Source organism: Sphaeramia orbicularis, chromosome 24, assembly GCF_902148855.1.
Source record: "Sphaeramia orbicularis chromosome 24, fSphaOr1.1, whole genome shotgun sequence".
Classification (NCBI taxonomy): domain Eukaryota; kingdom Metazoa; phylum Chordata; class Actinopteri; order Kurtiformes; family Apogonidae; genus Sphaeramia; species Sphaeramia orbicularis.
The window spans coordinates 24,848,028-24,873,095 of record NC_043979.1 but is presented as its reverse complement, the minus strand read 5'-3'; the positions used below and the strand labels follow the sequence as shown (position 1 = coordinate 24,873,095).

Here is a 25,068-nt window from a genome sequence, read left to right as displayed (position 1 = left end):
ATTGTCACCTTAGTCTGCTTTGCCTCGCCCTTCAGAGTTATTTAAACACACGTGGAATGAGGAGTTAATGTCACGGAGAGTCCAGCATCACAACAGCAGAGAGCAGCACAGGGTCTAATTTAACAGCATTAAACTTCAGCTGTTTAATATTTCATATCTCAGACCTAATTTACTTTCTCTGGACAAAATTTTGGCAGAAATCAGATAGAAATTTGTGGCGCAGATGATCGAAGGCACCATCACGTGTTTCTAGCCCCATCCTATTCCCACTCTGTCACAGTTAACCATTGTTAAGCCGGTTGTTCCTGCTACTCTGCAACTGTGGCTATGAAAGGGTGCTTTGTGTCCGAGGAGCAGTGAATCCAGTTGTTGCCCCTTGTGAAGACATGCTTCCTTATATCCCCATATTAATACACCACTTATGGAATGTAAGGAAGTGTGTGGTTTCAAGGGGACGTGAACACCAACCACACTGAGAAGAAGAGGCTTTTTTAGACATGGATGAGTCTGTTTTATGATATAGGATGGTGATGTCAGGGTTCATGTGTGTTTTATGTGTGTGTGTGTGTGTGTGTGTGTGTGTGTGTGTGTTGTGCGGCTACTTGACCAAGACAACAGGTGAGAGGCCTGTTCCTCTCCTTCAGCTCAGGAACGTGTACAGTTAGCATTACTCCCAGGGCTGCTGATCGGGTCTCGGGGACTTCTTGAAAAATTCCTGCCCTGCCCCAACTGCTGACAGTCAAGGAGGATTGACAGACCACAGCTGTCACCCATTATAGCAACCACAGGACTCTCAAAAAAGGAAGGGGAGGAGGGCAGGGATGTGGAGCTGTCACTGAGGGTGAAGGTTCACCCCTGTAGGCTGGATTTGGAAGGAAATAGGCTGGTGTCAGTGGCTGTCAGGGTTCCCAAGCCTCGAAATAGGAACTATCTGCTTGGTAACATGGAAACGTGTAACATGTTAAAACCATATCAGACTTGCTCTTGCTCATTTGTCTTGTCTTTTTATTGATTCATTAATGATTTTCCTCCTTCTCTGTGTTTTATCAGGTAAGGCTGAAGAGGACGCCTGCACCCCTCTGCCCTCTGTTCTCTGTCTTTTTCCTTTCTCCCTCTCTATACGTCCTCCTCTCTGCATGCCCCCTCCTTCTCTCTGTCTCTTGCTCTGCCTCTTGCAGCTGAAGCAACACGCCTTGCTGTGGCTGGTCAAACGGAACCAAGTCAGGTGTTTCTGTGAGGTTTGGTCCCCTTCAACCAGCTACTGCGTCGTGAATTCAGTCAGCAGACACCGACGTGGAATCAAAGATACAGCGGCGTTGAGCTGTAATGCTGCATTCTGTTTATTTTATTCATTCCAATCTGTTTGTCATTTGTTATTACCTGTACTGCAATATCTGAAAAGCTAATAAAAATAATTGACTGTATGATGTTGTGATTTCAGGTGTCTAAAAATATGATTAGTCACAGAATGTAATGAAATATGAAACTGGCCCAGTTTTTCTACTATACAGCGTATACAACTTTATAATGAGGAGCCAATAATAAGATTTGTTTTGCACCACCAGGTCATAGGTAAACTTTTTTAAGGAAACTCTAATGACATTTTGGTTCAACAGCCCAAGAAGAGACATCTGCATTTAAGATAAGTTTATCAAACTTTGTGCTGTGTGCAGTTCCTCCTTCTTTCACATAAGCTCAAGATGAAATCAGCCCATGCTCTCACATTTCATTAATCATGATGATCTCCTGTAGATTAGAGGATTTAGATATTTGGGTACAAATAATACTTTAATATTAACTCCTTCAAATGTGTTATACTTCAATATAGTGTTTATGTTATGCTTTGAGGGTTCTCTCATCCATAGTATTAATTTATCTATAGCAATGAAAAAGAATGAAGAGAATAATGTTTTGTACCATGATTACACATGGTATCAGTTATGTATTGGATCATTTCACATTGAATTTCCCTGGCAAGCATATGGGAAGTTGTGTAGTTTATCCACCATGCCAGGACTAAAGTGACAACAATAGGAAATATCTTCATGTTAAAGAAATAATGAGAAAAATGTAAAAATGAAATGAAAGAGAATTTGACAAAACAAAACAAAATCGTAGTGATATAAAAGGTAGTCCCATGTGTCCTATAAAATTAAAGTATACATATACAATGAACTATACAATAAAATAAGGGTAAATGTGTAAAACTATAAATCATAGTATAATGATATTATGTAACATGAGAGATAAATGTGATCAAAAATAAAAAGGTCACACGCTAAGCCTCGTCCTGATGGGCTGAGAACTACTATGAAAAAAAAAAAATAAAATATATATATATATATATATATATATATATATATATATATATATATATATATATATATATATATATAATAGCAGACAAGATATAGTAAAATGTTGAAATTTGTGTAAATAATCAATGGCCGATAGCTATTGTCAAGTTAATTATGTTCGGTCAAAGGATATTTATAAGTATTAATAAGTAAATGGTGACAAATCAGGACCTTGTGTTATTGCAGCAAAGATGCAGTACCTAGATGTTACACGAGGGGGCGACACTCGTTTTTGTGCTCGGTAGTTTGTGCAGCCGCAGAAGGAAGCGGAGAGCGCCGTAAACATGGCTGACAGTGGAGTGACAGGTGAGTTTGGGGAGTCTGTAACTGCTGGATTGTGGCACACTTTGTACGTATTTTCATGACTTCGGGTTTATCGAAGTGACAAAATGTCTTGCACGTGTCATTGCGGTTTTGGACTGTGAGTTTGGCCTGTAACAAAGTTAATATCCAGTGCTAGCAGCGCTAGCGTTAGCATTCAATTCAGTCGAACCATCACTCCATAGTGTGTTTGCGCTGTTGCATCATCCTATAGTCTAGGGTTCATAATTAATAAAATGAATAAAAGAAGCTGCTTGAAGCATTAACTTTGCTGTGGAGATTACGCAGATGGGCGCTATATACTTGTGCGTTTAATGTCGTTTTGTTTTTGCGTTGTAACAGCATCACTGACAGCGAGTGAAGGCTCCTTAAAGGCTGATGATTATAGTTTTACACGGCATCGAAAGTGAATAAGAAGCACAATTATGTAGATGACTAATCTAATCATTTGTTTGCTCTTTTACAGATGGGTCTTTAAAGAAAGATGAAATTGAACGATCAAAGGTTATTACTATATATGTTTATGAACATATGTGTTAGTGTCGTATGAAGAGCCATAATATTTCAATCGATCTTACCTACTTTTTGGGTGTGCTTATCAACAGAGTGAAGGCAGAGAGCTGACCAAAGAGGAGAAGCAACGGCTAAGGAAAGAGAAGAAACAACAGAAGAAAAACAAAGAGAAAAAAGATGACAACGCTTCACAGGAAAGTGAGAAAGAAAAGAAGTCTGTCAGTTCATCTTCTTCAGCTCCCCAACCCCCAACACAACCTGCAACACAGAAAGGTGGGTGATTCAAAGGGCCAGGTACGGCAACCGTTGGTGATTCAAATCTGCGTTTAATCATCCTGATCCTTGTTTCTGTTGTGTGTCCCTGCAGCTCCCTCTGCAGTGCCTGCTCCTGCACCAGCTGTGGTGCCTGCCTCAGAAACTCCTGCCCCAGTAGAGAAACCAGCTAAGAGTAAAGCAGAGCTAAAAGCTGAGAGGAGAGCTCGACAAGAGGCTGAGAGGGCCTCCAAACAGGGCAAGAAGGGAGAAACGGGCCAGCAGGCTGCTACTGGCAAACCCAAAGCACCACCCAGTGAACTGCAGCCAGGTGCAGTAGATCATCATGTTGTAGCCTGAAAAATGTACATGATATGGTGCAGAAAGTCACACTTATTCTCATATTTCCAGTGGTCAAGAGGCTACCAGAGCATATCCAAGTGGACAACCCAGATGTTTTAAAGAAACTGGCCAAGAAGTTGGAAAGACAACAAGTAAGTTACTTAAGTTACTTGCAACTTAAGTCATCTGGAAATATGTTTAGTATTTGGTCTGTCCTCTAGTTTGACACTTTGACACACCCAGATCCTGTGTAGTTAATTTTTAATAAAGAATGAGGGAAAAAAACTTAACTGAGAAATGAGTTAGATGTCATGCCTCTGTTGGAACAACTTGTCACCATAGGACACACAGTGGTTTTTTAATGAATACAGCCACAAGACGTACTATAAAAAAGACTGAATTTGTCATGTAACTCTTGATGAAGTTGTAGCACTTAGAATGTACAGGATGATGTCTGTCACAGCTGTTTAATTAAAACAGAAGGCGCTATTCACTGTTACAAATGACACTGAAATGATTTTTAAGAAAATCAAAATCCCAGATGGTCTTACAGTACAAATATCAAGTGTTTTTAAATTATTTATTTTCTAATGTTAACAGCAAACAATAAGGTTCTTTTACAAGAACACTCTTCTCAATTCATCAAAAAATTCACTGTGTGTTTCTCATGGAACCTCTCGTAACTGTTGGTCTAACTGCATGTGGTCATGCCTAACATTTCTTCCAGACACCAGAGCACAGTGCTGTTACTAAGGTATAAGCTATTGGAGGTCTGGCTTTCTATAATGTGTGCTGTAGATATTCAGTGATGTTTTTATTATTGTTATGTGTCTAAACTTACTCTTTGGCCCATGAGGACAGGTAGTATATGAACAGAGATGTGTTTTATTGTTTGTGATGTTTAACAAATTGATAAATGTGTCCAAATTTTCTTCTAATTTCTTGTGTTCTCTCTTAATTAGCATTTGTTGTGTGTGGTTTTGGTTGTAAAGAACAGTGTTATTGTATTAAACCATTTTTGTTGTGCTAAATGTTAACATTAACTTTAGACTTCGATGAATTCGTTTTTTTGACGATCTTTTTCTCTGTAGGTATGTTCAACTTCAAATATGAACATTTAATAAGTTGCTTTGCATCTGCAGTGATTGTGCTCTAACCTCACAAAATGAAAATGTTTGGCATTGGTTAACAGTTGAACCTAATATGTTTCAGATCCCTCTCCGGTTAGACTATGGCTACAAAGTCAGTCTGTTTTCTCATCTCCACCAGTACAGCCGCAAAGCCCCCCTAACACAGCAACTCAGGTAAAATAACGTCATAGAGAATAAATGACTAGTATTTTACCATTAACTCATGTCAGTTTCTCACCACATTAATAAATCTGACTGATTGCCTCAAAATTTTTTTCCCTTTGACAGCATTCCCTCCTCAGTGATTCATCCCGCTATTGTTCGACTGGGTCTCCAGTATTCACAGGGCATTGTGGCAGGGTCCAACGCTCGCTCTGTAGCCCTGTTGCATGCCTTCAAACAGGTACATCACATACAGCACCCTGGTGCTGTCTGTACAAGAAAGAGTTGCCTGTGTAATCATATCCTGACTCAAACAGTGAAAATATCGGGCACTTCTTAGTCCCATAAAATGTTCAACTTTGCCATGAAAGGAAGCTACTCACAGAGGCATCTGCATGTGCTGTTTTAACTGAGCAGATTTAGGGTGAACAAACTAAAAGCCCTGGCTGTTTTTTTGCAGGTAATAAGGGACTATACAACACCTCCAAATGAGGAGCTCTCCAGAGACTTGGTCAACAAATTGAAACCTTACATCAGGTACAGAAATATTCTAAATATATTCCTGCATCATTGAGTCCTGATCAATATAGGGTCTAATTCTTTAATCTTTGCAATTTATGCAACAGAAAAAAAAATAAGTGACCTTTCTCTTTGATTTCTCTTTCAGTTTCTTGAATCAGTGTCGCCCTCTATCTGCCAGCATGGGAAATGCAATCAAATATATCAAGAAGGAGATCTCTAATATTCCTAGTCAGTGCAAAGAAGAAGAGGTTATTATCATGCTTGTTTTTTTCATAACATAGTCACAATTAAATCCATTTCACATATTTCTCAAACCAAGCCTCATCATTTCACCTCTTCCTTCATCATTTATTCTCTCTTTCAGGCAAAGGGCAAACTGCTCAACTGTATCGAGTGCTACATTAATGAGAAGATCATTCTTGCTGCTAAAGCTATTGCTAAGTACGCCATAGAAAAGATCAGTGATGGCGATGTCATCCTAGTCTATGGATGGTAAGTTGTTGAAATCAGCCATCCAAGTAACTGTGTTGACTCTGGTGCATTTTCCTGTTTTAGTCATTGCTTCTTTCTTCATCATGCTTAAAAAACTCCCATGTCCAGACTATGTGTGTCCAGACTTCTCACTTCCTCTTTTTCCTTTTTCTCACCCTTAAACGCCTACTTTCTGCTAGTGTTACTACTACCAAATATTATTTTCTTTTTTTTTTTTTTTCCACTTACGTTTTTATCGAAATTTTATAAACACATAATCAGCAAAAACAACAAAAAGCAAACAAACAAAGACTGCTTGGGTACACTACACCAGATTACATTCACAGTTTTTCCTCCATTCCAGGTTCTGTAATTTATTCCATTTTTTGTCTAGTTGTGCTGCTTGTAGTTACAGTTTGTGAGTTATTTTTTCCACTGTATATAGTCCTTCATTCCTTACTTTTCTTCTTTGGTGTAATAAGGAAATGCACCAGATTTTTCCAGGAGAACTCCCTCCAGATCCGCCAACTAATGGATGTTTAGCTTATCTTCTACATATTAAGCCAGTCATCATCAGTAATTTCCACATTGAGCTCCTTCTCCCATTTTTCTTTTATATAATTGGTTGAGTTTTTATCATGTGCGTTGAACCCACAGTAGATTGCTGAAATTATTCTCATTTTACTTTCCTCATCTGCCTTGATTATGATTTGGATCACACTGTTCACTTCCCTAGAGGGGTCAACGTGGATTTCCTTTCTGTAATAATGTCTTAGTTGAAGATATCTATAAAAGCCATGTGTCCCCAGATCTTTTTTTTTTTTTTTTTTTTTTTTTGCAAATTGTGGAAACTCTCCAGCTGTCCTTCTCTTTCTAAAACACACCACGCTGTCACACCATGTATCATTTTCATGTCTGGATTTGCACAGCTCATCATTGGTTAACCACATCTTGTGCGAGGCCTTTGAGAAGAACAGGAAGTTTCGTGTGATCGTTGTGGACAGCAGACCTCGACTGGAGGGCAGGGAGGCCCTGAGGCGCCTGGTCCAGAGAGGCATCAGCTGCACATACGTCCTCATTTCAGCTGTTTCCTACATCCTTCCAGAGGTAGACTCACCACACACCTCATCCTTAGATTTATTATTCTGTATTGGGTTATAGTAGATTTCTATTTTGGACAGTTCTTTCTTTTTGGTGATAATACCTTGAACTTCATCCTTCTAGGTATCAAAGGTGTTCCTTGGTGCTCATGCTCTGCTCGCCAACGGGTATGTCATGTCTCGTGTGGGGACATCACAAATAGCTCTGGTGGCCAAAGCCTTTAATGTGCCTGTGCTGGTGTGCTGTGAGACCTACAAGTTCTGTGAGAGGGTGCAGACAGACTCCTTTGTGTCCAATGAACTAGGTATGGAACAAAACTAACTACTAGATACTTGATTTGCTAAATGGTTACACTGACACATGCATAAATTGTGTATTTTATATAAAGCTGTCAGGATTAGCAGATTATGTGAAGAAAGAGATGACTGTTTCTCCTGCTGTTATCTCCAGATGACCCTGATGACCTCATTGTGACTCGGAAAGGGAAGACCCAGCTCGAGGACTGGCAGCAAGTGCCGCTGCTCGGCTTGCTGAACCTGGTGTACGACGTGACGCCACCTGATTTCGTGGATCTAGTCATCACTGATCTGGGAATGATCCCCTGCACCTCAGTCCCTGTGGTGCTGCGGGTGAAAAACGTGGACCTGTGAACAGTCTCCAGCTCACATCCATCTGAGCCAAGAGACATGACTGCCGATCTGTTTCTTGGAGTTTGTGTGCATAGATGTCTGCACACAACGGAACACACACATCATCGTGCTTTTAGCATGCAATAAAATATATCTGAAACAGCATAAGCTTTTTAAACAGAGTCCATGTGTGTTTTTATAGTAGGACTAAATACTTACAGAGATGGCATGTGTTATGTGGAAGAAACTCCTCCATTGGTCAAATAGTTTATCAGAACAATGCTGTAAAATGTTTCCTTACAGAAATTTATTGCAAATATGTAAAACTGAACATTTCCATTTTTAACAGCATGCTCTGGTTTTAAACAAGTCGAACATGCTTCAGTTACAGTTCAAGTATCTCAAGGAAACTTTTTAGTGACTGTAAATTCCTCAGATTAGTTTCTGATGATCTGATCAAAACAGGAGACAATAAAAGGAAGAAGCAGTTTCCATAAAATGACCACATGACTCTAGGGTACAAGTTTCATATTGGGACATCTTCCCGCAGTGGTTTGTCATTTGTTTTTCTCTGGCAGTCATGTAATGCAGCATTTGACACCTTCACTGCCTTAGCGTTGAATTGACCCATTAATATTAAATGTTTGACATTTAGGTGACAGCTTTATAAAACCTGTTCAAATGTAGACCAACCTTATGGATGTACATTAGTTTCTGTGGTAGTTCAATCTGTTCTGTAGTCATTAAAACTCTGAACATAATTCAACATTGCTTATTTGCAAAGAGCCGGTTTGGGTTTTACAGCTGCTACATCTGTTACCAGCATGAAACAATCTTAATTATGAGACAGTCACAATGTTGAAGTGAAGATTTTATTTCATGTGCCTTGAACGTAATCACACTGTGATGGTGAAAACTGATAAACATTGTGTTGCAGTGATGATACTAAATGTCCCAGTTCATAAACAAACCAACCAAAAAACAAACAGGTGACCAGTAATCTTGATAAGTAAAATGACATTTTCTGTTATGGTTTATGTTTAACATGCAAGAAACATCATAACCAAAGTGTAAAATGCCAGATTTACATTTTCTTGAACATACGTATGTCAGTGCAGGATGTCCTTGTGTTTGTGTAAACTGAAATTCTGTCAGGATGTGTCTGGCATGACAGAGAGCAGATAATTTAGAGAAACACAAGCTGATTTACTTTGTCAGCATATAAAAATGGAGGTTATTTGTAACAGATCTACACTGTATGTTTTCAAATTATACACTTTTAAATTGCACAAGCCATGTAGTTAAAATAATAGTAAGTCAGTTTTAAAATTGAGCCTAAATTCATCGTAGCTGCCGCATAAAGGGGTAATAGATTTAAAAGAAGCTGGGTATAACCTCAGATTTTACATCAGAATTTTCCCTTAAAATGACAGTTTCATGTCAGTAGATAATTGCACATTAAAATAAAAACAATCAACATCCATTCAGCCTCACAGTGATTTGGCCTTGCGTCTCTGGGTGACCCACAGCAGGAAAGAGATTACAATCGTGGATGCTCCGAGAGGCCCAAACACTTGAAGAGCTGGGAACTCCCCCTATTGACAACAATTAAAAATAATAACTTAAAAAAAAATCTAAAGCTCCAATAGTAAAACCCAGTAAAAATGTGGATAGGATTTTGGAATTGTTGGAAGAACTGACCTGTCGCAGACATTTGTAACCATGGTAGTTGTCTGCACAGCTGCACTCAAAGAAGCCTGGACCATAGGGGGCGCAGATGGAGTTCTCAGGACAGTCCATGGCTGTGAATCATCAAAGGTATTGGGATAAACAGATCCAATTTATTGACAATAACAGACAATGTGTGTCTTTGACTTAAAAGCTCTCAAGAAGCCCTTTATATTCTTGACAACAGTTTACAAAAGCAAGGAATCAGAGTGACTTACACATGTGTCCAGTCTGGTTGCACATATTGTTCTGGCCTTCACAAAGACGATTCTCCTTTTTGACCTCAACTTTCTGCCAAGACGTGTTGCCTCCTGGACAAACTAAGCCTGCTGGCAAAATTCTAAAGACCAAAACAATAGAGTTAAAAAAAAAAAAGACTGAAAACCAATGAAAGGCTATTATGAAACCTCAGGATACTTACAGATAATTTAAGTCAATAAATCCTTGAAATGCTGAGTCACTGATGTTGGCAATTGGATTAAGTGAAAGGTCTCTGCAAAACAAAACAGAAACTGAATTTGTTTTTAATGAACGAGTTCTGGTTTCGCACATGTTTATTTGTTTTAGATCTTTTCATCTCCGTTTCTAAGAAGTGATGTATTTGTAGAGGGTTGATCCCTGCCAGTTGGAGTGTTTTCATTTAGAGCCAGAAATAGAAAATCAACCAAAACTCCCATGGGCTGAGAATGTTAAAGAATGTTGTTACGCATGTTGATAAAATCATCTGTATACTGTACATGCCATTTATGCAAGAGGACTCTTATAATGTGGAAAAGGCCCTTGTAACCATATCAAATCAATATGTAAGTAACACAGTTCTTGTTCTTAGATGTTTGTAAACTGAAACAAACAATAAAAAAAACTCCAGATAGGGATTTTATTACTTTGTTTACATATGTTCTTTATGTAGGCTACACTGTATAAAGGGTTACATACATAATTGATGATGTCGATGCTCCCTGAAGATAATCCACCCGAGTCAGTGAACAATTGGACAAATCCAACCTGATGCAACCAGGAGGAAAATGTTTACAAAATGAGGGATCTGATTATTTTTAATATAAGATCACATGACCAAAAAACAACCAATCAACAAACAAACAAATAAAATATTATTTATATTGCTCCTACTATTGAATCTTAGTTTTATATAATCTGGTTCTTCAGCAACTCTTACTATTTTTGGTGAACCATGAAGGCAGCATTAAATCCTTACCCAATGATGCGTTCATGGTCGTCTGTGGTGCCATTTTTTAGGCAGCAGCGTCCGTCAATCCGACCAGCGGACGAGGAGCAGAACTGGGCCACTGCCGTACCATTTAGGACTGTCCCTGTGCACATCTTACATAACTGCGATTAATAAATATGACAGTAAATAAATCAACTCATAACAACTAAACCAATATGACTTGATGTGGCAGCAAAAGCGTCTCTACGTCCACCAAAAGGCAATATTTTTAATGATATACGCGTGCTGGTGTCATTAACCTGTTGTAATTTCAGTTCAAATCTTACCTGCAGTTCGGCCGTTTGGCAAATCGCGTAAAAACATATATTAAAAACCAAAACAAGCACCACAGGTTTCAGCTGGCGGCTCCCAGCTTTCATTTTCGTCAACTGAGGTCATGTGATCCTGCCGTGACGGACATGTGACCGGAAGCAGCTCTGACACTTGCCCAGGTGTCATACCCAAAATTTGCGCTGCATTTACGCATACACTCAAGATAACAATTTATAAATAAAATATATATGTGATTTTAGTGAGTTGAGTAAACGTTTATTAGTTACAAAATACTATATTTAGTCCAAATAGTTTGTAATAAAATGAATTTGGTTTAATTTCTTCTAATGAGCGCATCTGAAACTTAATTATACTAGTTTTTCGACCACATTTTATGTCCAAAATTGATGTATTAAAAGTTAATATCTATTTTATTTAATATATAGGATTTCGGACACAATGTAAACTGTAATTCTTCCACCTCAATGAATTTTGACTGCGTTTCCCGTGTCAATCTGGGTCGTACTAAATTAAATAGGGATCGCTAGTTAAAATATTGAGTTATCTTCTTGATACTACAACAAAAGTATATATGACACCCTTATTTGTGATAAAATGAAAATTAATCTTCTGTATTTACGACGTGGTTTAAACATTATGCTAGTTTACAGATTTTGTTTGACCTGTAAAAAGCGAATCCCCCCTCGTTGAAAATTAGATGGCTCCGTCCAGAAGGATTGTTGCATTGCCTCTTGATGGGCCAGTAGATAGATACACTCAACACACAATGGCTGGATGGTAGTATTACAGCTCCCTTTTCTGCTTTTAACTTAGCCTTTTATCTATGACTTTCTTCCGTCACCGTTTAGACTTTTCGTCAGTTAATACAGGACACAGGGAAAACAAGCCAAACCACCACAAGTGCAGCTGTCCCCCCACATATTTCGAAAGGTTTACCAACGGCTCTGCGACGCTGTGGGGTTTGCAGGAACCAACTGCAGCTATTATACCGAAACTTCATCTGGTTATGCAGATGAACAGGTTTACCTGTGCCCGCTGAAACCCAGTCTGTACAGTGAGTGGCTGTAACTTATCACTTGTTACCTAAAAGTGGATGAAAAATCTATTTAACGCCAACAGGGAAGGTGTAATTACTTAACACTTGCAACATGGCTGCTGCGTGGACGGTAGTGAGAAAAGTTTAACACTGACGTGGGAGAAGTTTTATGCGAATGTTAGTTGGTACATGAGTTGTTTGCCAGATAACCAAGCCGTCAGAAGTCGAGCTCTGCCTGGCACCGCTTTCCCCGGACTACCAGACCAGTGGATGCACCGTGTGAGAGCCGCCTCCTCCTCTGTAGTCACCGCCGACCGTCACTGCAGAGGACTTTAGTGGGGAAATAGTGCTGTCTTCTTCTCCACCGTGAACCGAGACCCGTCGACTGGCAGCGGTTTCTGTTTCGGGCTAAAATGCATTTCTCCATCCCCGAAACGGAGGTTTGTTCGGGAGAAAATGGATCAACCTATGTGGTAAGTATAAACAATGTGTGTTTTTGTTTTGCAGCCTTGCTTCAGCTGGATGCAGGTCGACTTAATATCACTACAGCAGGAGTTTTATTGTTTGTTATGGCATGCTGTTACACATTATATTGCAGCAAGATGAAACATTTATCACTCTAAGGGAAAAGTACTACCCGATTCCATTAAATTAGCATATTTTGAGTGCACCAATACGATGGAAGGCTTATTTATGTGGCTGAAACAATTTAAGGAGGTGACTATCATATCCAGAAAATAATGTGACGTTAAGGATGACTTATATCCTGATGTTTAACACAACTTAATATGTCCTATTTAAAGCAAGGATAGGGAAGTGACTATAACTATTTGTTGATATTTTAACTGACTGGCATTGAACTTTGTCATGGTAGATGGTCTCATGTCTTCCCCTAATGTTGTATTGTTTAGATGTATTTCACATTGGCTCAAGCTGATGTGGTACCATTTACTGTCAAAGCCACTTGAAGAAACCTGAGTGTGGCCCAGCCTCTGATTTTTCACGTCAGGCACAACAGACTGGCTTTGTTTGAGGGGTTTGAATCAGCACTTAAATCCATTCAGAGATTTGACATTTACAGCCATGAAATCACAATAGTTTTTGTTACACATATAGTCCATCAAGATTGTCAGTCACTGGCAGCTCCATCATATTTCTTGGAGGTTGTCCAGCAGCCTGTGTACTTTTTTCATTTCAGATGCACATTTTTTTTAAACTTGTGTTTTATTCCTCACTTTGATTGTAATTATGTTTGAATGGTCCCTTGATACGTTGGCAGAAATGCAGTGTATTGTTTAGAGTATAATTCTCTGTGACTTGTCAAGGACAGCTAGAGTAAAATATGGATCATGGATATTCTGTACCACGAGCACCATACATAGACATGAAGCAGTATTGTTTATACCCTTAAATACTTTCCATTATCTGATGTAGGCTGATGATTTAGTCAAGCACTGGTGTGAATCTGTATCCACGAAACAAACACAAGTGTGAACACAAGTGACTATGTTGCTAGGGAACAACTTGGGTTGAAGTTTATTTCCTGTCAGCAATGGATATCCAACACATAGTTTTTGTATGAAATCGTTTGAGGAAGAATCCTCTTATGCTCAACAGATGCTTTGAAATAACATCTGATTTCCATGTGACATTTAGGCATCTTTAATGTCATACACCTGCAATGACTTTCCATCTAGTTTCCATGTGCTCTAAAGAGAGGAATAGATTCTGGTTTATAAGCTTATTAGCACAAAAATAAAATGTTTGTGTTCAGACTTAAAGCTGCTCCAAGATGAACAAAATTAGCTGTGTAATCTTAGTTAAATAATTTCACTGGAAAAGTATGAAAGCATGTTTAAATGTGCAGGAATGTGGAGGTTGAAATTGATTCAGTATAGTTTGTTTTTCTTCCACATTGTTCTGCAAAGCCTGGTCTCGCTGTTGGAAGCTGGTGTGTTTCTAATATATATATTACAGGTGCCTTCTCCCAGTCTTTTCTACCAGGCTAGACATATTTTTTTCCACCTGCACTGCAGAGGAAACTTTAAAGCGACTGCTTTTCACCTTTCAGCCGACAGTCCTGTGACTGTCATTGTGACCTTCCTGTAACCAGCCCACAGGAAGGGACTTGGCTTGATTATAATGCTGAGAGATGGGTTGTGTACCTTGGAACCAGCAGGCCACAAAATGTGCAGAGTTTGCACAAGGCTTTTTAGAATAACAAGGGCTGCAGTTTTTTTTAAATACAGAGCTATTCCTGTGCTTTCACAGACAAATCTTTCTCTCTCTTTTGGAGTGCTTACACTTCCTTTTGTCTACTGGGCTCATTTTAGCCTTCATTTCTTGTTCACGTGGTTTTTTACTGTATGTTTTTCTGTGTTTGTGGGTGTGTAAAAGAGAGCTACTGTAAGTGCTGGTGACTCATTTACTTTGGATAAGGAACATGTTGAGGCTTACATATGAACTTCATCTGTTTACAGTTTTACAAAGGTTGGGGACTGCTCAAAAGCATGTGGTTGTCAGACCACATCTGGCCCTGAGCATTATGTATTAACTCAAATCAGGAAGGGATAAAACATAAAAATGATCAGTAGGTCAGTGGAACCTGTTAGACTGTGTTGAAGTTGATTTGCTGGCATTTTTCGAAGTAAAGCTGGTATTTTTTGTTATCAAGCTCAGTCTAGTCATTCTTGCATACTCACTCTTCCTTCCTGTGTGAATACTGCCTGCATACACATCTTTCAGTTCATATATGACTCCACTGGCCTTCCTCTTCCTTTCCAGAAGTTATAATCTGCATTTTCTTTTTGATTGGCTTCGTCGATTAGCAATGTACAACACCACGTAGTCAGGGGTCAAGGCGTAGAGTCCTTTTGTTTTGACAGATGACCCAGCAGGTTGGCTATAAATATTCATCAAGAAGGGGAAGAGGCACAAACAGTTTGTGCCTTAGCATTTCTCTAAAAGCATGTACAATGAACTTCCTCTCAGTCCAAAGCCAGAATTGTGAACACCACGACACGCCTGTTGATGCCAGCTACTGACTATGTTTTTAATCACAATATTATCCAAACCTTTGAGTCATAGTCACTAGATCCCGCAGTGATGGAAGGGTTCCTATATCATGTTTTTAAGCCATTTAAACCATAGAAGGATTTCGATATGCAGTGTGGAAGGCTTGAGTGTTATTACAACAGAGTTGGAATATCTTGTGCAAAACATCAGATTCTTTTACAGTTCAAAGATGCTGTTGGGCAGACTTAAAAGATTTTCTCCCGATTAGAGCATAGCTAATGCATCACTTTGTTATTCATATGGTTTAGTAAGACTCCGGACACTTAATGAGGCATGTGACATGAAAAACAGATTTACTTTCCAGCTAAAAACATGACATTAAGGGGATATTTGGATGTTGATTCTGTATAGTGGTTTTGTGGAGGAGTATCCTGTGATAGCTCCAGTCAAAATAAGCAAGAAGCGTCTCAGAGAAAGAATTAAAGTTTTCCCATGTGACACTTCTGCTTTCTCTGTTTATTGGCCTAATGCAAGCAGAATTGGTTTTGGAAAACCTGCTGCAATTTCTTTCTTCCCATTGGGCAAGATGCACTGTGATAGGATTTGAATATTTCCAAGTCCCACTTCATTAGTTTAGACTTGCAAATAAAAAACAATGTGTGAAAAGATACCGAAGCAAATTAAGGTGAGACAGGTAGAGGAGGTTGTTTTGAAGTGGTTTCAGAGAAATTAGGGCTGCACGATTTTGGCAAAAAAAAAAATCCCGATTTTTTTCCTCTAAAAACTTGATTTTCGATTTCGATTTCGATTTTTGGGTATAACTAGAAAAGGCAACAGCAGTCAGCATGTCGTTTTTGTGAGCAGCCCACAATGCAAGCCACTGCTCTGACCTCAAAGCTGTGATGGTATCACGTGATGAACCCACAGTTTTGTTTTGTTTTTTCTCTTCATTAAATCTTTGAAATGAAGTAGAGTATACAAACAATGTATACAACAAGAAAATAACATAAGTTTGTCAGGGGGAATACACTATAAGAAAATGTCCAAATCAGAGCAAATACTGATAGTTGTTACAGCCTTTTTGTTTCCACATTTATCTAACAGCTTTAAATAAATTTCAACATCTTACAAAACATAAATAATATTTGGTTTTGTGTTACAGAATTTACATTTGTGAATGAAAAATTTAGCAAATAAGAGGACTAAATTAATTATTTAAAAAAAAAAGTTTATTTTTTCTTTCTTTTCTGGGTATCTGGTCCACAGCAGTGATACCAGTGTAAGTCAGTGACAGGCATCAGTCGTGCGTGTGTGCGTGGACCAGGTTAATATGAGTGATCCACATGCGGTTCTTTTTAAACTGGAGGATCTGTGCGTGGAACAGACCGACCCAGGACACACTGGAGGGATTCTATGTGTGGAGCTGGTGGATGTGTGTGGGCAGGGGGCTGTGTGGGCTCCTCTGCTGAGGCTGATGACCCCGAGACCCGGACCCGGTTCGCAAGAAGACAGTACGGTACGGATCCGGGACAACGGAAGATGAGTGATCCGCGTGCAGTTATATTTCAGTTGCGGGATCCGTGCGTGAAGCCACGGCTTATATTGGTATAAGTACTGCGGGTTCATGAACAGATTTAACGTCCGGTCATTACACAGACTTCTGTGACAGACCGCTGTCACAGGAAGAGCCTACGGTAGCCCGCGGGCACGCGGAGGCGCGCGGCCCGGAGGCACGAGAGAGATGAAATCGATTTTACGATTTCCCTTTTAAAAAATTGTCCTAATTAAAAAATCCGATTTCGATTTAAAATCGATTAATCGTGCAGCCCTAAGAGAAATCAAAAGTATGCTCAACATACAGGATGTTAACGGTCTTCCTTGTTACTTCAGCAGCTATGGGTTTATTTCTATGATGAACCTTTAACTTGGGCTTTCTAGAAGAGCACTAAAACAAAGTGCATAATGAAATTGTTCACCCAGACATTTTTTGTTATGTCCCCACTCTGTCCCACAGGCCTACAACATCCATGTCAATGGTGTCCTGCATTGTCGGGTACGCTACAGTCAACTTCTAGGACTCCATGAACAGGTAAGCCATCACAGTTCCCTTGTTGCTGTCAATGTGATCTGGACTTAATGTAATAGGTCTACTGAACTGAACGCAGTTTAAATGTCACATCATCCACCCTGTGTGACCTTTCACTCGTCTATGGACCATACAGTCGATACACCAACCTCCCACCACTTTGAATCATGACCACGGCAGCTCAAACTCTTGTGCTCTTTATTTCTCTAAGCCAGAGGAGGATGGAGGGGGTGGGGGACATGCAGAGAATGTTCTTGGCCTTCCTTTCGCTTCACCTGCAGGGAAAAGGAACTTATTCTGAAAAAGCAATGTTTGTGGAAACATTTGAGTTGCCTGGTTTTAAGCATTTCTTGCTGTCTGCCTCAGTGAAATTTCCCAGTGGAGGCCATTTGTTTGAGTTAGACGATTAGTGCTTTTTTCATCTACTTGTTCGTCTGGAGTGCAATAATCATACTCAGTATTTCCTGTGGAACTGATCTCTTGGTGTGATGGTGTGTCATACGTTGGCCATGGGGGCTGGGGGGATGTGTGTGGGGGGGGGTCCAATGGTTTTGGAGCATGCGTATAATTCTTAGGGGGTAAAAAAACTCTAGGGTAAAAATTGTACAGCAGCACGGAGCATGCATGGCTTCTTACTGAAAATTGTAGGCCTATTATATACTAAACGCCATTAAAAACGCAGGGGTCAGAATAATTACCTTCATATTAAAGAGGGAAGCATCGGTCATTGGAGAATGAATTGTGGACAAATTATGATCAACTTAAGTTTATTCAGTCACTGAGTACAGGTACTCAGAAATTGAAAGTGTCATTTATTATCAGGTGTGTCCACCTCTGGCTTCCAATCAAGCAGTGCAGTGATGACACATGGAACTGACAAGTCTCATGATCCTGTCCTGAGGGATCTGATCACTCAGACGACCAATTGTACTGTGATGAAAGCGCAGATGGCGAGCGACTTCAGGCTTGTGCGTAACATGACAATGGCACGTTCTCTCTGTTGTATCATAAATCGTGGCATTTTGAGCTGTCAAAAACATTTTGGCGTTTTTTTTTTTGTTTGTTTGTTTGGTTGGTTGGAATTTTTTGCTGCTTTTATGTAGACTATTGACCACACTGAAAGTTACCAGTCAAGCATGACTCTGTACAAGAGATTCGACTCAATGTCCGACATTAAGGGATTAGTCCAAACGCTGACATTGCATGTGTTGGGAAAGAAAAAAACACAGCTGTTAACTGTGTTATTCATCTCATGAGCAACATATGTATACAAAATAGGCACCTGAGCAAATCATTTTCTGGAAATTACGCCACATGTTTGGACCGTGCATTTTTAATGGCGCTAAGGAGCTATATATTATACATATGTATAATAAGTGTAATGCGATGGTGATGATTTTTTGTATCAAATGTATGGTGTGGCAGCAAGGATTTTGCTGTGGCAATGCACCATGGCAAAACCTTACCAGCGTAAACACTGCATATAAAGCTTTACATTTCTAACCTTCTAACAGAGGGTTTTAGTGAAAACATGTTATTTTATTGAGTAACATGTTATGTCACTGCACTGGAATCTATATGGAAAATAAAACCATACCATGTGGTCCAGCTGAAATAAGGTGGATCCTCTGACTCCCTGCCATCAGTCTCTCCATCTGCCTCCTCAGCATCTGCTTCCATCCCTCTTTCACAAACTAAATCTTCCTCATTTTCATCTCTCACATTGTCATCATCTTCTTCCTCTTCTTCTCTTCCTTCCTGGTCTGTTCCTCTCAGTGGTCCTCTTCAGCTCTGACCCTCTTGGTTTCTCTACCATTCTTTCTTCTCCTGCATTTCTCTTTTTCTCTTCCTCCTCTTCATTCCTCATTTTTTTCCCCAAAAAATAACTAGTAATGGTGTTACTTTTACTTTTTTCTTTTCATTGTAGCCGCAAGTGTCAACATATGAACATTCCAGGGTTAAAATCCTTGTATTTTTCTCACTGTATCAGTTATTTTCCCAGTTTGACAGTAAGGATGTAACCTGCTTTAACTGTTCAGACTTATTGCTATAATATTGATCACACTGTGACTGAAACTTAAGCCCCTAAAACAGTGACCTTTTGAATTCAAACATGCCAGTTTGTGATATCTAAATGCTTCATAGACTGTTTACTATAGTCAGATAACAAACCAAAGAGGAAAATGCAACAACAAATCACACGACTGAGTCACTTTTGTCCAGTGATGAATGAACGTACTGAACCTTTGGCATATATTCCATTCGTTACATATTTCACTGAACTTTAACTTTGTGTGTTTGGGAAACTGACTTCCTTTGGTGAAAGCTGGGCGGCTCTGTCGCTCCACTCTGCCGGGTCACAGACTCTGTTTCCAGACATACACCTACATCAGATATGGTTTTACCTACATTAAGGACAAAAACCTCAGAGGGTTTAATTCTTGAATAAGTGACTAAATGCACTTTTAATTTTTTTACCTGAGAGTACTTCTTAGTTTTGGTTCAAATATACCTAATTTAGTGTTAAAGGGAATATTTCCCTCTTTAGCATCACCACCTGTTGGTTAGTTTGGTTTATCATTAAACTTGTCGTCCATTCACACTCCCCAACTGTAGCTGTAATGCTAATTAACACCAGACATTGCACAGCATATAAAAGACCCAAAAGTTTCTACTAGTGCTGGGTGATACCACACTTTAATGATTTGATATGATACTGATTACTTTTTTGGAATATATAGGGTGATACCAGGTAAAATGAGCCAATTAAGGTTTGAGACTCCTAGCTCTTTAAATTTTAAGAGGCAATGAATGCAATTTATTTAAAATTGTTGCCACATCTGTACTTGACAAAAAAGAATTGATTTGATTGGTCTGTAAAAATTGTAGAGTGGCATGGAGCGCACGTAGCTTCTTATTGAAAATTGTAGGCCTATTATACATTACACATATGTGCATAATAATTCTAATGTGATTGTGATGATTTTTTTTTGTATCAAATGTATGGTGTGGCGGCAAGGATTTTCCCGTGGTGGTGCTCCACGGCAAAACCTTACCAGTGGAAATGCTGATAATACTACTACTTAAAATCAATTTTTCCTAACAAATGGCTAATTTCAAGAGGCATGGTTTGTAAGATGGGTACAGTTGCTGTGTTTGTGTGTTGGCTACTTGTGAGCTCTTGTGCTATAAAATATATTTTACTGCATATATCATGAAGACATACCTATTCTCCTGGATTCACACATTAATAAACAAGCAAGGAGGGCCAAACTTTGCTATCTCCATCCTCAAGTCTGTGTTATCCAGTCTGACAGTTGTGGTTGCCTAGCAACAGGGTGTGGGGAAGACACAGTCGAATGTTTAAGCTCCACAACCCCACAGGGCTTCCTGTGGCGTATGCATGACCCCAAAACACTGTGGTGATTGCAGGGCACTAACTCTGCTCAAATCTGAGTATTGTGTCTTTTTTTCTCTCTGTACAAATTCATAATATGACAGTGATTCTTAAGCCAAAAGGGAGAACAGGGTAATTTCTGCCAAATAGAAACTGAAGGAGCTCACATTTATTTAAAACATTGATTACTAACCTGTGCATGGTGTTTGTGGCCATGAGAGCGGATTTGTATGTGTAACCAGTGCAGGCTATGACGTACTAAAAATACCAAAGGGCAGTATGTGGACATGAAAAACACCTCTCTCACTCTCTCCTGCTATTGGTGCAGGACCTGTAGTGAGCAAAAAGCGATTCCTAATGTTGAGTGTCATGTAGAGCTTTTACAATATACAGGTTAATGTTAAACTAGATTGCTGGATTTGATAGTTCTATGGTTCAGAGCTGGCAGTTTCTAAATAATGAAAAATGGGAACAAATGAGTCAAGAAGCTGGAAGACAAAGTAAACTTGGAAAGGCTAGACATTCAGCACTCCAGATGTGTCTGTGTCTGTGTCTGTGTCTGTGTGTGTGTGTGTGTGTGTGTGTGTGTGTGTGCGTGCGTGCGTGTGTGTGTGGGTGTGTGTGTGTGTTATGCACGGAAACTTCACCAGCTAGTCGTTGAAAGCCTAAAATAAACCTGTGATTCATCTCAAACAGTCTGAATGTACCTCCTAAAAAAATTAACTCACAACTGTATTTCAAAAGGCTGGCTCTCTGTAAGTAGAGCTAATAGGGTGAATCATCTACATCTATTCATCTGGTTTCTGATGTGGATTCTTAAAAGCTAGACTAGATCTGACCGCTCAGATGATTTGCATTGTCAAAAGCAGAAAAATATAGGTCTTTCATGTTTGAGCCTCACAGTTTATGTTTTGCCTTGACAGATAAAGAAAGAGTATGGCAGCAACGTGGTGCCTGCCTTCCCTCCAAAGAAGATCTTCACACTGACTCCTGCTGAGGTCGAACAGAGACGAGAACAGCTGGAGAAATACATGCAGGCTGGTAAGTTATTCATGCTGAATGGACTTTTTACAGATGGCTTGTATTGTGTTTCACTTCATTTGTAGGCCAAATTAAAATTCCAGCAGCAATGTGGTCGTTTCTATCGATGTGCAAATTAAATACTGTTCTCTGAATTTCAAGTTATTTTCTCTTTTAAGCACAAAGGGGATGTTGTTGATGTGGTATAAAGGAAAAATGCAACAACAAAAAAACTTTGGAGAGTGTCTTTGAGACAGTGTCACTTTGCAGTACAAAACCAATTTCCCTGAAATGTTTGCTTCCCCACAACAATCACAAGAATGAGTTGCCTTGGTGTCTGCGGGGAGTCCAGCCTTATTCTGGTCTTTTTTTATGCCACATAAAAGCTCAAGTCCTTCACCAAAAGACTGATGACATGAGCATAGAGAGCCAAATGGCCAAAGCCTCCTTACACTACATTTTGCTGACACCTGATTTTAAAAAAGCATGACCTTTTAAAGTTTTATGAGTTTGGACTCTCTGGTGATGATGTGCCTTGGCTTTTCTCTGTATTAAAAACTAGATGTCATGAGAAATAACCCAATTATGTGTGTATTTACGCTCTCAGGAAACTTTTATTACCTTTGCGATCCTATTAGGAATTTCTTATCTCAGTCGGGAGGTTTCAGCATATTGCTCAAATTTTGTAATCAGGTCGACGGTGAACTTCTCGCATACACACATGCATAAGTGGAACTGGCAGCAACGCTTAAGGTTTGTTTTAATCCTCTCAAGCACTGGCAGTTACAGCAGAACAAGGAAGCGTTGTTAGAGTGTGTATTTGCTCATAGTCTGGGAGCATACGCACACAGGGTGTTCTTGGCTAGAAGTCCACTTGGTTACATCATGGCTTTTACATGGTTATGGAAAATGAACTGCCACAAACACAATCTGCTCTGACGCAGATGGCTCACAACTTTCACATTTTGTCAAAGGGTTAGACTAACTTTTAAAAGGACAATAGTATACAGGCTGACATATTATATTTTTCTCTTCATGTAAGGTTTTTGTGCATTAAAATGGTCAGAACAGATAAAAAAAAATAATGGTTTGTTTTAGATTGTTGATTATTCATGATTTTACAGTGGTTAGTAATGACTAACAGTTACGTAAAACTGTGTTATATATAAAGATGTAGCAATTCTTGACCTTTCCTCAAAGATGTATTTTTTGCTGATAAAGTGCCTTGACTAATATCTTGACAGTGAAACCTATTTCACTTAAGGAATTGCACAACAACAAACTTTCTCTGACACCTACTGAAAGATGTTTACCCAATATAGTATATATGAGTTATCAGTTCTAATGCAAACTGTGAGATCTATTCCACTGAACTTGTACAATCTTCATATTGTCCATTCCTTTAACAGTGCGTCAGGATCCATTGCTTGGAGCCAGTGAGATGTTCAACAGTTTCTTAAGGAAAGCACAGCAGGTTTGTAATACTTAGTCTTTCTTTCATCCTACCTGAATTTGTGTTGCATCACCGCGGATGACAGGCCTGTGATGAAGCAGGGTGTGTTCTTTAAACCAAGAGCTGATGCCGTCATTTCTGCTTGGTTAGTAATTACTTTTGGCAGTGCGGTGGAGCAAGGTGGCTGCTGTCGTAGTGTTTGTCGCAGACTGCAGCAGCAGGTACTGTTATCTTGGGCTGTGTCATCTGTGCTCATGAGCTACGTGGTTGGATGTGTAAGATGAGGTTTTGGTTCGCTTGCAATAAATTGATAGTTGTTATAAAATGTGAATTTGCTTATTTACAGAACTGGGGAAAAAAATGCAAGCTCATAGGGGTGTTACCCTCATTTGTATATTTTTTTCTCCCATTTATGTTGCTTAAAATGAGGCAGAGTTTTATATCTTTATTACATTTACCAGGAAGATTGTACACTCATACTAACTTTACAGGAAAGCAAACCTTTGGCAAAAATATTCTGAACTATTGTATCATATTTTCCAAAAGAAAGAAAATGTGTGCCGTGTCATGATCCATCACACAAAATCTGCAGGCATATTAATAATTTGTTGAAGTGAATGTGAAGTGGAGAGTGTGTTGTTACTGATTGATGCATCACTGACTTATTTGGACCAGGTAGGGAGGTAGATCCGTCGTCATTCAAGCCGTGACTTGTGTTGCCAGGAGAGCTTTAAATCTAATAACCTCCACAGGCAGATTCATACAGCCACATCACGCCCATCCTCCTCCTCCTCTTCCTCCTCTGCCCCCCTAAGAGTCTGTGTTTGTCTCATTCCCCTCCTCCCCAGCTCCATATGTACTGTGAGGACAGTGGGTGCAGGATAAGAGATGAGTTACCACCTAGTGTTGTCATTTCATCTGCGCCTTAAGCAGTGGGGATGTACTTGGAAACCCCCCGCTGAGGGACAGAGAGGATAGGAGGTGATTTAGCAGAGGTGGTAAAAACTGCCTGGGGACACGAGAGGCCTGGGTTCATCCAGTTTAATTCATTTTTCATATTATCAGCCGAGAAGCTATCATTTAACACTGAAATATTCATAGCTTCTGCCAGCTGAGTTTATTTTCTTTACTTGTTATTCATTGATTTTTTTTTTTTGTGTGTGTGGCTTTCCGTTCCATTATGTGCCTCATTCATTTGAGACACAGTAAAACTAATAATCACAACATCCTTCATTTCTTTTCAAACTCATATAATCATAAAAACGATATGAGTGGCATGGTGCAGTGATTAGCGCAGGGATCGAACTCTGTGCCGGACAGCGGGGGGCTTTCTGTGTAGAGTTTACATGTTTTCCTGGTGTCTGTGTTGGTTCTGTCCAGGTACTCTTGTTTCCAAATACGTGCACTTTAATAGACTAACTGGTCATTCTAAATTGCCTGTATGTGTGATGTGGGAGTGAATGGTTGTTTGTCTCTATGCATCAGCAGTATGATGAAGTGTCAACGTGTCCGTGTCCAGCCTTCCCCTGATGTAACCAGGGATCAAGTCCAGCCCCCACCCCCCATGACCCTTCAGTGGATTAAGCAGCTATAGAAAAAATAAATGAAATATGATACAACAGGTTTTATTATTATGTAAATTAATGTTATGTAAATGTAATTTCTACTACTGGTTTCAGTTTCAACACACCAGATGCAGCTGGATTTCAGAGTTGAAACAATAGGTTTACTGCATTTTTAAAGGCAGTAGTCGATGGTAAATTGGAGCAGGAAAGGATTAATCATAATTAATCAATGACAAAATTAATCTGGTACCTTCACAAATCGACTCTTCAAATTTATTGGAAGTAACTCTTGAACTTCACATCTAAGTCAAAGCAATAAATACCTCAAGGCGTACATTTGGAACATACACTAATAATACAAAACTGTAAATGGGACTGTTTTTTAGTTTTTGTACTAATATTTTCCTTCTAAGTCAGTTTTTCTATTTGGGTCAAGGTCTGCTGAT

The 25,068-nt window shown here is 39.3% G+C and overlaps 3 protein-coding genes across 3 annotated transcripts in view; 2 read left to right on the top strand and 1 right to left on the bottom strand.

The window, feature by feature from the left end:
• The first annotated feature begins 2,597 nt into the window (after window positions 1-2,597).
• On the top strand, window positions 2,598-7,978 carry eif2b4 (eukaryotic translation initiation factor 2B, subunit 4 delta). The gene is made up of 13 exons (XM_030128703.1): window positions 2,598-2,663; window positions 3,145-3,182; window positions 3,284-3,464; window positions 3,559-3,774; window positions 3,855-3,937; window positions 4,998-5,089; window positions 5,204-5,318; window positions 5,538-5,614; window positions 5,745-5,847; window positions 5,964-6,091; window positions 7,000-7,177; window positions 7,295-7,475; window positions 7,622-7,978. Exons 1-13 carry the CDS (start codon window positions 2,642-2,644, stop codon window positions 7,819-7,821), a joined length of 1,614 nt encoding a protein of 537 aa, XP_029984563.1. The 5' UTR covers window positions 2,598-2,641; the 3' UTR covers window positions 7,822-7,978.
• A 267-nt stretch (window positions 7,979-8,245) lies between these two features.
• Window positions 8,246-11,175, bottom strand: atraid (all-trans retinoic acid-induced differentiation factor). Its single transcript, XM_030128704.1, has 7 exons — window positions 11,044-11,175; window positions 10,745-10,878; window positions 10,465-10,533; window positions 9,950-10,021; window positions 9,747-9,868; window positions 9,502-9,602; window positions 8,246-9,395 (listed from the first exon to the last, which is right to left on the bottom strand). The coding sequence occupies exons 1-7, from the start codon at window positions 11,134-11,136 to the stop codon at window positions 9,291-9,293; spliced, it is 696 nt and encodes a 231-aa protein (XP_029984564.1). The 5' UTR covers window positions 11,137-11,175; the 3' UTR covers window positions 8,246-9,290.
• Window positions 11,176-12,499: 1,324 nt separating this feature from the next.
• The window catches only part of snx17 (sorting nexin 17), a 29,441-nt gene continuing 16,872 nt past the window's right edge, over window positions 12,500-25,068 (top strand). Inside the window, exons 1-4 of the mRNA XM_030128128.1 lie at window positions 12,500-12,559; window positions 17,116-17,190; window positions 21,508-21,625; window positions 23,014-23,078. Of these exons, the coding sequence (XP_029983988.1) occupies window positions 12,500-12,559; window positions 17,116-17,190; window positions 21,508-21,625; window positions 23,014-23,078 (318 nt within the window). The remainder of the gene's footprint in view (window positions 12,560-17,115; window positions 17,191-21,507; window positions 21,626-23,013; window positions 23,079-25,068) is intronic.

Excerpts from the sequence above, each read along its gene's own strand:
- eif2b4 (XM_030128703.1), top strand. The coding sequence starts at position 2,642 with ATGGCTGACAGTGGAGTGACAG. Across the intron at positions 5,319-5,537 it reads TGTTGCATGCCTTCAAACAG|GTAATAAGGGACTATACAAC; the intron begins GTACATCACATA and ends GTTTTTTTGCAG. Across the intron at positions 7,476-7,621 it reads CTTTGTGTCCAATGAACTAG|ATGACCCTGATGACCTCATT; the intron begins GTATGGAACAAA and ends TGTTATCTCCAG.
- atraid (XM_030128704.1), bottom strand. The coding sequence starts at position 11,136 with ATGAAAGCTGGGAGCCGCCAGCTGAAACCTGTGGTGCTTGTTTTGGTT. Across the intron at positions 10,879-11,043 it reads GCCAAACGGCCGAACTGCAG|TTATGTAAGATGTGCACAGG; the intron begins GTAAGATTTGAA and ends TATTAATCGCAG. Across the intron at positions 10,022-10,464 it reads GCATCGACATCATCAATTAT|AGACCTTTCACTTAATCCAA; the intron begins GTATGTAACCCT and ends TTTGTTTTGCAG.